Below are 12,150 nucleotides of genomic sequence, written 5' to 3'. Positions count from 1 at the left end.
GTCCATCATCTCACTGCTGTAACTGATGCTGCAGTTCAGTCTCAAAAACCATAATGAGGTGTTGATGTTGTTGCCTCAGTGATACTGACATTTATTTAGCAATGTATAATTAGCATCAGTAAGATATTCACACCTACTATTGTTTGGAGCAAGTGCAGAGGAGGCCGAACCTGCGTGTAAAGCTGCATACAGGATGATTTCTGTTGCTTTACTATTTTGATAATCAAATAATCGGTTTGAGCATAAAGTACAAATTCTCTGATTCCAGCTTCTGAAATGTGAATATTTCTTGGTTTCTTTACTCCTCTATGATGATTCAATGAACATCTTTGGTTGGAGGACAAAACAAGACATTTAAATATAAACAAAGTAAAAGAGTATGAAATTGTGTTGTCCTTTAAGGTCAGTTTGTTTATTCAGTTTATTCAGTCATGAACACAAAGAGAGTTTGTTTAATTTGTTTCAGCATTAAAAAAAAAATCAAAGGTCTTTCTCTTCAGATTAAAATTCCTTCCCCAAAACTACATAGGTCACGTTTGACTAACTGAGAAAATAATCAACAGATTAGCTGAAAATGAAAATAATCATTAGTAGCAGCCCGACTGGCGATGAGATGCACTAAAAATAGTATATGGAGTTATTATAGCACAAAGTACAAAAAATCACTAGGGCAGTTTGTGAATCATAATAATAATGTTTTCCAGGAATAAATTATCAAAAGTAGAAAAAAAATAATAAAGACTAACCTCAGGGGCATTAAACTCACAATACATGTGATTGCAGTCCTTTACCCTAGGAGATTGTTCACCTTGACTTACTTTTTCTTTCAGTAGCAGCACAGTGAGAATAATAATTTGATTTAACCTCGTGTAGAACCATATTTGCTATCCTGAGTCAAGTAAATATGGTAAGAAAAAGACATTTGTAAGCAGTTTTAGTTTAAAAATGGGGGGTTTAGTCCTGCTATTTTTGATGGAAATTTCTAGTCTCATTCTGGCAGGTAAGCGCTTTGGTTTTGACATGCTATATATCATAAAATCCTTTAACAGATCTCAGTGACATCTTGATCTCAGTAAGACCATAAATTAAGGATTAACTAATATATCAGACAGTCTATACAACATATCTGCTTTGTTTCTTTCAGTAATATGCTTTTAAGGCCATAATAAGTCCTAGATATCCTTAAATCATTACTGAATCTAAAAAAAATGTTTAATACAAATACAGCAGTCGGATGTTTGAAGAAAAGGCAACGGAGAATGTAATGGGATACGCATAGTAACACAGGAAAGGGTAAAGAAAGCATGGATTATTCATGGCTATTCCCACAGTGCAAACAGCTTCTTTTTGATGGATTGTGCCCGGGGCGCTCCTCCCTGCTCAATACCAACAGTCCCAGGCAGCTCAGCCTCATGCTGCTGCACACAGCTCGGATGATGAGCTCTTCCAGAATCACAGACAGGGCCAGCGGCTCTCATCTCCCCTTTATACGCAGACATAATAATGGTGTGTGGTCTGAGGTGAACCTAAATTTAAACTGGAGTATCAGGAGGAGGGTAGTAGGGCAGAGAGGTAGCAGGAGACAAGTGCTGACAGCGTTTCACTGTGCTTGTTTTAGTTCAACTGATGGAGAGGAAATAACACGCTGTCCTACCAATCAGATGACAGGTGGAGGTGCAGGGAGGTGGTGAAAGGTAGGCAAAAAACAATGTCACCTTCAGTCCAGCGCAGTAACATGAACTTAACATATTTCTCTGCACCAGTTTGTTATCCAGACAGAGACTTTGGAGTGTGTGTCTTTGTTTGGATGTGTGAGCTCACCTGGACGGGCTCCAAGTTGTAACAGAGGAAAGGCTGCAGGGGTGTTAACGCAGGAAGGTGGTGATGCTACAATAAGTACACTTACTGCAGATGAATAGATAGAAACATGTTCATTCTAATTAATGGCATATTCCAGCCTAGTATCACAACAATTTGTGAAATGGTCACAACATTTAACCGATATGATTCATGTACATGTGCACAAATCTTCCTTTTATTTTCATGACCTTCAGCATGACTGTCAAATGGAAAATTTCCATCCATGAACACACATCCTGCTTCTAATGTCACAATCCTGCACTGCGTAGTCCCGTCATCCAACCCAACCACCTTCCTGCGCCTCCAGCGCCGTTCACAAATGCCGTATTTTGTTAACTCAAAGAAATGTGCTGCAGGAATGAATACATTATTCTGAAATGGACAAATTATAAATACTTACGGCCACTTCAGGTGGGAGCATGCAAGCAAGTAGCGAGCTTAGCATAATAACTAACCAAGATAGGCTCACAAAACATCAAAAAATTCTTACACCTATTATCCTCACTAAACTGAAAATACATCCATACGCCATTTGAATTAAAGTTTTTCTCTTTTAAGTAACTAAGACGAGCTTAAATGCCTTGTTAACGCATCATAAAAAATAAAACTTGTTAGACAGGAAAATATTCTGACTCTCCATTCTGTTTTTCACTTGCAGCTGATGTGCGCCCGTCTCTCTCACCTCTCTTGTCCCCACCTGCCGTGTCTTCTGAGTCAGAGTCCTGGTAAAGCCCCTGTAAATCACCTCTGTATCCACATACTGACATCTGACAATCAGTTACTTGAGACCACCTGCAGTCAGCTAATAGGGCCACTTAGCTGCACGGCTGACTGAGCTAACTGGCTAACAGCAGCTAGTAAAGCCAAATATAGCTACAACAAAGGGTGCAGAAAGCAGCAGTCAGCAGTTATGCTGCCCCTTTCTGAAAAGTTACAACGTCAAAGTTTTACTGTCATGAAATGACAATTCATGTCCATGTACACAAAACTGCTGTGAAATTGCATATTTTATATATTTTGTATATTATCTTGTAACTAATTGTTTTTACTGCCTACGTAGACAGAACACTCTCTCCCACTTACATGAAAAAGATTTAAAAGCTAAGTTAGGCTCTCTTGGTGGACTAAAGGTTGATGAACTAAAAATAAAATAGAAAACATGGATACAACACAAACTAATCTGCAGTAAGATGTCCAATACATCAGAGATACTTTATAATGCCATACAAGTAAGGAGATTAAAAAGAGAAACTGAAGAAATTGAGAAAGGTAAAAATAAAAAATCCTTTTAATATCCCAGAATTACAGTAATTAAGACAGAATCAACAGACAGCTCCTCTGACTCCTGCATTCAATGATGTGCTCAGTCTGCAGCACTGAAATAGCTTTCCCTCTACATGAGCTCTGAACTGATGGTGAACCTGAGCTTTTTTTCTTCTTCTATTTAAGAGGCCTATCTGTCGACGGCAGGAGTCCTTGCCAAAGACTCTTGGCAGCGAATTTAAAAAGACGTTCAATATAAGGAAATCCAGCACGATGCAGGTCAAATCTCAACAACAAATGTTGCCTGAAGCCATCAACAACCCCAGACAGCAAGTGATGGTGTAGACTGCCTGGCCAACTGATGAGAAACTGAGTAATCCTGAGATTTCACACTTTCAACACATTCCATGCCATCGCCTAGCATTCGGCAGGTGAAAATGGACAGCAAATGAACCAGTCTAATGGTCAACTAACCATTCAAAATACCTTAGCAACAGTTATAATCCTTCACGCTGCAGACCTGAGCGCCAACCCATGACTTTGCTGTCTTCCAATGAGCTCGCTTCGCCGCAAAGGGGAGGAGGCAGCCTTAGGCAAATAAAGCAGGGACTTGAACAAAGGGAGGAGGCTTCAGAAACACTGGACTGTTGGACGATCAGTATTCCCTCCACATCCACCGCCATCACTCCCCACACTCATTGAGAGCACCATTTAGCGTTGTGTGTAATTATTCTGTCACTTAACAGGCAGACACCATGCTCCACGAATGAGCAGACCCATGCTCCACAATTATCATCAACATTGAAGTCTTTTCCTGGACCGGCGAGCGGATCAGGCGAAAGCTATTTTACACAGATACACATTTTGCTGCCAATATTTCCTATAAACCACAGAGGGAAATATGTTATGTTCACATTCAGAGAGGGGGCAGTCAAGTGCAACACTTTCTCAGAAGCATACAATGTTAAACCTCCAAATTTTCATCCTCCAGCCTTTCCTCAGAGATCTATATTTTTTCCTTCTCTTGATGTTGGAAGTTCAGTCAGCAGTTGAACGGTTAGCTGTATTGATGATTGTACGAAGAAACCCACATAACATGAAAACTGAGAATTATCTGAAGACAAATTTGCATCTTTACAGAGGAACAAAACTCTGTGTTTCTCTTTGAGTCAGATAGTGTGCATGAAAATGAGAAATAACTCATGAGCATGAGCTTGCATAATGTTGGCCAGAGCTCTACAAACATCTTCATAATCTTACAACCGAGTGCCTGCACAGCAGCCAGGATCTCAATCAACAGCGAAAATTAAATATCAGTTATAGTTCTGCTGTATTCTGTGCTGGTAACTCATATTAGAGTACAGCATGAACAACTAACAGCTCCAGAGCTCCAGACTTTAATCAATCTTTTACTATAAATACTAAAAAACTCCTCCTCCCTACCACATTCAGTGAGAGAATTAAAAGATCAATTTATACTAATCTACTACCAATTTATATTCAAAAGGGATTCGTCAAAAAGCAACATAACAAAGTAAACTCCAACAAGTTCGTAAAACTTGACCCAGACAGATCACGTTCTGTGTTCTTAGCTCTTTGTACTCTAATGTACAATCTGAAGCGGAGCCCACACAGCATCACCCAATAACTTCGTCCCATTTGGTGGTGTTGTACTCTTTGGCTGCTCACCCTCCCTGTAGGCCTGCAGCTCCTGGAGCTCAATGGAGAGTCTCTCCTCCTGGTGTGTGGGCTGGTGGGTGCAACAGCTCACCTCCTGACTCCTCCGCCCACAGGACTCATCCACTCCACTCTGCCTGCGAATGCAGAGATGCAAACATATGCAATACGGAGGAGATAACAGTCACACTCACAGGAATTTCTTTGTTTGAACAAAGCCAGTCAGGTTTTTTTCTGAGGAGCGTTTTTTCCAATAAACTGCGTGTTACACAACAGGGATTCATGTCGCCATAGTGCTTTCTAACTGCACAATACGCTATAGGTTAGCACGCATTAACATATCTCATTTAATATGTAACCTGATTGTAATCTGTACAGAAAAATACCTTGGAAAACAGTTGAAGTTAAAATATCACTATAAGTCGATTCCCCGGTTTGTACAAAAAATGACAAAAAACTCGCAAATATACTGTTAAAGGAGCAACATGTAAGATCTTAGTTAGCATGCCAACCAGCTAGCTCCAGCGGTCTGAGGCTCCTGTGCTAGTGGTGTGAGTTGACAGTGCAGGAATATTTGAGTCATCTAATAGGACCCATAGCTACACGGCTCACTGAACTAACTAGGTAATGACAGCTAGAAATAGCAGCAGTTATTATTATTTAGTAAGTTAGTTAGTTAGTATTTGGAGATGCCTTCATATCATGGTCATTTCTTACAAATGACACCTTTAAGCAAATTAAATCAATAACTGACTCTTCAGCATGTTTAATGTCTTTATACCGTGTGCACTCGTGCAGCAGAGTCTGACCAGCTTTCTCACATTCCTGAGGAGGCAGAGAACCATGCAGCCCTTTCCACTAAAATAACACTGTTGTCTTTCACAAGATCTTATAAAACTCACTTCCACAGCTCAAAATGCCTGGCTAATCACATGAACAGCCCTCCATCCTCCAAAACCTTTGAACGGCCTAATCAAATATGCTCCCTCTCCCTTCAGAGGCCTAATCCCTCTTAGCGAGGATGTAAGAAACGTGCCACCTGCTTCCAGTCATACAGCTCGAGGCCTGACTGCCCTTGTGACACCACGCTGCACCTTAATCTCATGAACAAATGCATAGCTTCATCCAGATACCACTGCTGGACTTGGACTCCCCACAGAATACATTCATATTCCTTCCATCGCTCAACAAAATCACAATCTTTTCAAATGGCTGGCAGGCTGGGATTAATGGACTTTGGCCCAGAATTAGAAATTAATAAGCACATGAGCGTTTTTCTTACGCAGGCCAAAGACTTTGAAGGGACGTAACACCTCACATTTATTAGGCAATCTTATCCTGTGAGAGAAGAAAAGGTTCACGATTTTTCAAGTCGAGTCTAATGAAAAAAATAGCCATAGTGGCCTTTAGTAGATCTGTTCCCATTGTGCCTCCATTGTGAAGGGGGACAACACACTTTCAAAATGCGAAGCTATTTTACATATTGAATGAAATCAAACTGCCTTGAGTCATCTGCACCAGTCAGCAGTGAGAAAGCTATAATTAATAAAATGCAATATCTCCAGAGAGATGTGGCAAGACTGACAATTGACTGTCAGTAGAAAGTTTATTCCAGTAGTCAGAAATAACTGTTGGAGTAGAGATGGAAACATTCATCACTGAACTCAGTCTCAGACGACCAAAAGAGGTAAAACTAAAATTAGAGAATCAGAATGCATGAAAAACTGACTAATGTAGTGTAGTGTAGTAAAGATGTGTTTGGAAAGATCAAATAAACCAAAAGTGGTTCAGACCCAGACAGACTTATGGGAGAGCGACTGTTGGCCAACATGACTTGCTACGATGTGGATTTGAAGATAACTCATCTGAGGCTCCTGTTCCTACTCAAGAGGACCGCTGCATTACTGGTAAGTTCAGTCTTTACAGCTAACGTTAACGTCACAACATTAGCTAAAGTTAGCTCAATAGACATGAACGTGAAAAGTGTATTGACAGATGGTGCAAGTGAATGAATAAACTGAATATTCTCAATACAGTTGGGAAAGAAAAACTGCCTCTTCTGTTATTTTTCTGGCAGATCAGATGCTTCACAGCGGGCGAAAACCACTTTGTGCATGTCAAACAGTTATGTTCTGATTAAATGCTTGGAGCGTGTTAAAGCACATTGTTATCGGATCACTTTTTTTAGCGTCCATGTAAACAGTTGGAGTGATTTCAGCCATATTGAAGAAATATTATGTATTATGTAAACGCAGCTAATAAAAGCAAAGTAAGCAAGTAAATAGAAAACAGAATAAATGAATGATGTCATTGTATTAATTGTCATTGGAAATGTGGAAAGTAAGATTATTTTACTTAGGAACAGAGCAAAAAACAGATTTTTTTAATTAATTGTTTATTTCAAGTTCAATATTTATTTACGTTGATCAATAGGCCTATATTATCACGCTTACTTCTGATGTCATTAACCTTTTAGGAGTATGCATGCGATGATGTGTACGTTTCTCAGAAAATCCACGGAGCCCGTGTCACCACTCCCGGCTGAGAGGATGACACAATATATCTGATATGTATGAGAATAAATTTTGCATGAAGCATCAAACTGCACTGAATTGCACTTGACGTGTTAAATTCTCTGCAGTATCAAAACGCTGCATACATGAAAACACAATTTAACGAGTTAAAATCAATCTTGTATGTTGTGTTAAAAGGAGCACAGTGCTGTCATCTTCCAAAAACTGCCTACACAATGTTTTCAGGATCAAGTCCGACCTGGCTGCGATCCGAGTGCACTGAGAAAGTAGAGCAGTAGTGCTCAGATGGATCTTTGTATGAGAGTTGCCTTTAATTTGCTGTTGCAGTAGCCCATTCAAGATAACAGGGGTTGTTTAAACAAGGATGGAGATGTCAGGCTGCATTAGCATCCGGGCAGACTCTGCACCCAGAGGATTCAGCAGTACCGGGAAAATCAGTCATTAAATTTGCAGGCGCTCCGCATAGCTCCGATGTCTGCTTATGGGATGAGGGACGGCGTTTTATGGCCAGGATGCATTTACCACTGCACTGGTTCATATTTCTGATTTCACCTCACAGATAAAGAGTTGCCAGGAACGTATGACACAAAGGCCCAGGATGGTTTTGATGAAGTTAAGTTGTGCAGAGAGGGGTAATATTTTCTTATTTCTGAATTTTGAAAGGGATAGAGTGCCATCTATGAACAGTGGGGTCCTGAAAGTGCCCATTCAATATTTACAGAATACTAATGAGACACCGGCTACCAGGGGCCGTTCTAAAAATACACATCTGGTTGTGGTTCATTCCTAGTTCATCTTTGTATATTTGTTTTATAGCAGTGAATAAGGGTTACGTTGTTCAAATTGTTACGAAAATAATGACAAAATAAAAGTTTTGATGCCACGTCAAAGACGTCTGTGAACTGTGATGCAGAGATGTCTACTGACGTTTGCGTGCTAACCAGCTAGCCCCAGCACATCCTTTCTCATAATACCAGTCCAGATCGCTAGCTGCACAGCTAACAGAGCTAACTAGCTAACTGCAGTGAACAGTAGCAGCAGTTAGCACTTACTCTGGTGATATGCTGCCCCCTATCTGTTTGGAGTATGAATTCGAGAGGCGGCCACTTCTTACATATTGTACAATTAAGAACTCTTCACATGAAGGATGCATTTCAAAATAAAAGCTCAGTGCCATTATAAGGTCATTTTTTACTGACTCAATTAATTTCTGTGTGAAAGTCAGAAGACACTTAGCTGTGCACTCAACAGTAATAGAATACAACTAATTTATGATGCCTCTAATAAGTTTTTCCTATTGTACTGGGCCCCATTATACTGAAAGGTGCTTCTAATACTCTGCCCCATTATATTTCATTAGATTGTACAGGTGTACGTAATAAAGTGTGTATATGATTAACATTATTAATAATAAAAGTGCCTCAGAGCAAAAGCTGCTCATTGTTCTATAAACACAATTGAAAAGAGGACTGCAAAACAAACTGCAACTTGCAATTGATGAATCTATTCATGTTTGTTGTTGTGGCAGCCATTATTACAGTATTCACAGTTGTTGCTCTGCCATTATGTTTTTGATTGCTGCCGTGATATTTGCCACTCTGCCGGCAGTTTTTTCAGCTGCAGGCAGCGAAAGCGTTGACTTTATTTACAGCCTCTTTGTTCATCTATTGTAAACAAAAGATTTTTGTTGTTTCTCATTTTGAGTGCCCTTCCCCCGTCTACCTTTTGTCTCTGAGAGCCCTGGTTTGTTGTTAGAAGCCTTCAATTGGAGCCTGGCTGGCCTGCCCCCTCTCTCTTGCCTCAAAGCCGGCTGCAGATGAAAAATTTATGACTGTATGCCTTGAAAACCTCAGATTCCATTTGAAGTGCTGCTGTTCCTCTGATGCTGCCCCCACTGATGGCGACTGCGTCTGACGCCTTCATTCGACCGGCGCTTTTCCTCACAGTGGGAGTGCAAATCAGGGAGAGAGGGTGGGACGGTGTCCATGGCTTTACACTCCTTCACTGGTATTCACTAATCAAGGGCCGATTTTTCTTGGCTTTGTGCAATGAGGAGACATTGATTAGGTGCTTTTAAAAGCCACTCACTGTAAAAATCGCCCCCACACGGCTCTCTCACAATACAGCAAGGTGTCTGCTTTATTTTCTAGCTTTTTGTCTTATGTTTGGATAAAATCATTTATGCCCAGTTAAATGTGCCAGCATGTTCAAGACCCTCTTTGTAATTCACTGGCATTTTAATAAAATCACATTTTACACTCAGTATACATCATATTAAAAGCCAAACATTACATGAATAAGATATTTTTTCCATATGTGTGACAATTAATAATAGCAGGATTCGTAATACAGATTGCCTCTACTTTTTAAAAGCAACATAAAAAATTTAAAACAGAGATTTTTTTGGTGCAAGTTTTCCTCTCAAAAATGGCCGAGTCGCTTAAGGAAAAAGTAACATTTTAGTGCATTTTCCAAAAGAAATGTCAAAAGGAAAAGGTAAAAAATGGGGTCAACCTAAACATTGCAATACCCATTAATAATTCTGAGAATATTCATACATTTTTAAAATTTCAGACACTCAAGCTAAAGCTTTTAAAAACCTGCTGAGAAACAAATAAAACTCGGTTCACCGGAAGAGGAGCAACATGATGGGACAGATGTTGTGCATTATTTGGATTTTATAATCTTCATTCATGCATTTCGTGTAGCGCTTCAGATATGATAATCACACTATTTCAAATAGCTGTAAACCACATCTCTCATGTGGCAATTTAATCAGCGTAGTGACAATGACAACCCCTGCTCAGGGGCCGAGCACGTGGGCGTTGTTTCCCAACGCCTCTGCATCTGTCAGTAACCTGAAAAAGATGTTTTCACACCTCCTTTTGTGGAAAACGCTTATAGAGGAAACAGTATGCTAAGGAGGGAATGAGTAACACAATATATGTTGATTACGGTATTATCATTCACAACCATGTTCATATTAGCAAAATAAGAGATTTATCGAACTCCTCGGCAGGATGGGAGGAGGACAAAAAAGGTAGTTTGCTTTTAAATTTGAGCCACGTAGTACCATTTACAGTATATAGAAAAATATCAGTCATTTACATTTGACTTAACACTAAAGTATACAAGGATTCTTGTGTTCAAAGACCTTGGCAAGTCCAGCTCTCATGCATCGAGTCACATTGGTTCCTAAGCAACAGGTAATTTCACAACACACAACGCCGTACGTGCAGCAGAAGCTTTTCATAGCGGGGTTTCAAGCCAATCTAAAGTCACATCAGAAGGCAACCTTGAGCCTCTCAATACTGTTCAAACCTCTGTTCAGAGCCGGGGTGGGGGCTGATGTCACACTTGTCACTGGAATAATTAGTTCAGGACAATGAAGCACAATGAAGCAGCATTCATCTTCAGCAGCGAGGTCTTCTCCAGCGCCACATGAATCGACATTCCCCTGCACAACCTGCGGTCTCCAGGCACGGGCTCAGGTTGCCCAGTTTAAACGGTTATGATGAAAACCGACCTGTCACAGGATCTGCATCAGCTTTTTAAAGTTATCAAAATATCCAGGCAAAACCTCAATGATTCAGCAAGAGTGTGCGGTAACATCATACTGTGAGTGGAGTCTATTCAAAGGTAGCTGGATGTGATAAAATGAAGTTAGTCTGGGTATTACAGTTCGTTGTCCTGCTGAAAATACAAAAAATTGTAGTCACAACAGATAGAAAACTGCAGCGCCCACTTCATTTAAGAAAGGACTGATCTTTTTTAAATAAATCAATATATTCAAGACACATTATGACAAGCTCATTTGTCCTCAGTAGGGACTTTGCTTTGGGGCAATTAATGGGAAGATGTAAACACTGAACACTGAATATCAACAGATTTGTCCCTTATGTGTGTGTTTTTTCATACTAGTATGTGTCATGTTAGGCAGATAGTGTGCTGTAATTCTTAGTATCTTATCAGCTGAACATACTGATAATTTTAAAAATCTGTTTCCTGCGATGGATTGACCTTAGAAGGTGCACATTTTGACACACAAACAAGCCAATCAATAAATTACAAGAATAAGATAAAACAAATGACCTAATTTAGACCTTTTCCAGGTAAGACTGATAGTGTTAATACACATATGATAATGTCCATGTTGTTTATGAGTTCATCTACCTTTTAACTAAGTGAGTAGTTGATATTAATTGTTCTTGTTCTTAATGTTTTTTACAGTATGGTTACTGACTCTCTCGTACTTCAAATGCCCCAAAAAAAGAGACAAAAAACACAGTAATAAAAGTTAAAGAGAGATTTGATAGCAAGCATTTAAAAAAAAAAAAAAAAAAAAAGTCTACAGATAATATCATTATTGTGAATTTGTTTTTGTTTTTGTGAAAATCTGATATCGTGACAGCTCACCAGAGCAGCACTGTAGCGCCTGAGTGGACTGCGGCCATCGTTGATGTTATTAGTTACAGCTTGCACTGCGTCTATTATGATTACAGTTTGAGTTAAAGGTCAAATTTGAGGATAAAGTTACGTGTATATATAAAGTAAAGCATCTAATAACATTTAATGGCACTTTGTATGCAGGAATATAGCAGCCAGCAATCTAAAGCAATTCAATTAATATGGATTTATTCATACACTATATCCTCCTGCCAGTACAGAATGTAGCCGTTATTAGATGGCGGGAAGTGAAATGGTCTCCTTACCCTTACCTGAGACTCTGAACATGATAAATCTGACCATGTCTTCTTTTCAGTTTGGGGATTCAACAAAAAAAGCTCTGTGCTGCTGCTGATGGACAACAACACAC

At 39.6% G+C, this 12,150-nt stretch overlaps 1 protein-coding gene across 1 annotated transcript in view; it reads right to left on the bottom strand.

Annotated features, from left to right (window-relative positions):
- Positions 1-11,788, bottom strand: part of ccdc33 (coiled-coil domain containing 33) — a gene marked incomplete at its 5' end in the record, with an annotated part of 37,314 nt that extends 25,526 nt beyond the window's left edge. The window contains 2 exons of the mRNA XM_084363129.1: positions 4,813-4,937; positions 11,751-11,788. Coding sequence (XP_084219255.1) covers positions 4,813-4,937; positions 11,751-11,788 — 163 coding nt within the window. The remainder of the gene's footprint in view (positions 1-4,812; positions 4,938-11,750) is intronic.
- Positions 11,789-12,150: the final 362 nt, after the last annotated feature.

This window comes from Pagrus pagrus, assembly GCF_965226575.1.
Source record: "Pagrus pagrus genome assembly, chromosome: 10".
NCBI classification, from domain to species: domain Eukaryota; kingdom Metazoa; phylum Chordata; class Actinopteri; order Spariformes; family Sparidae; genus Pagrus; species Pagrus pagrus.
This window is presented reverse-complemented; position numbering and strand designations above follow the sequence as displayed.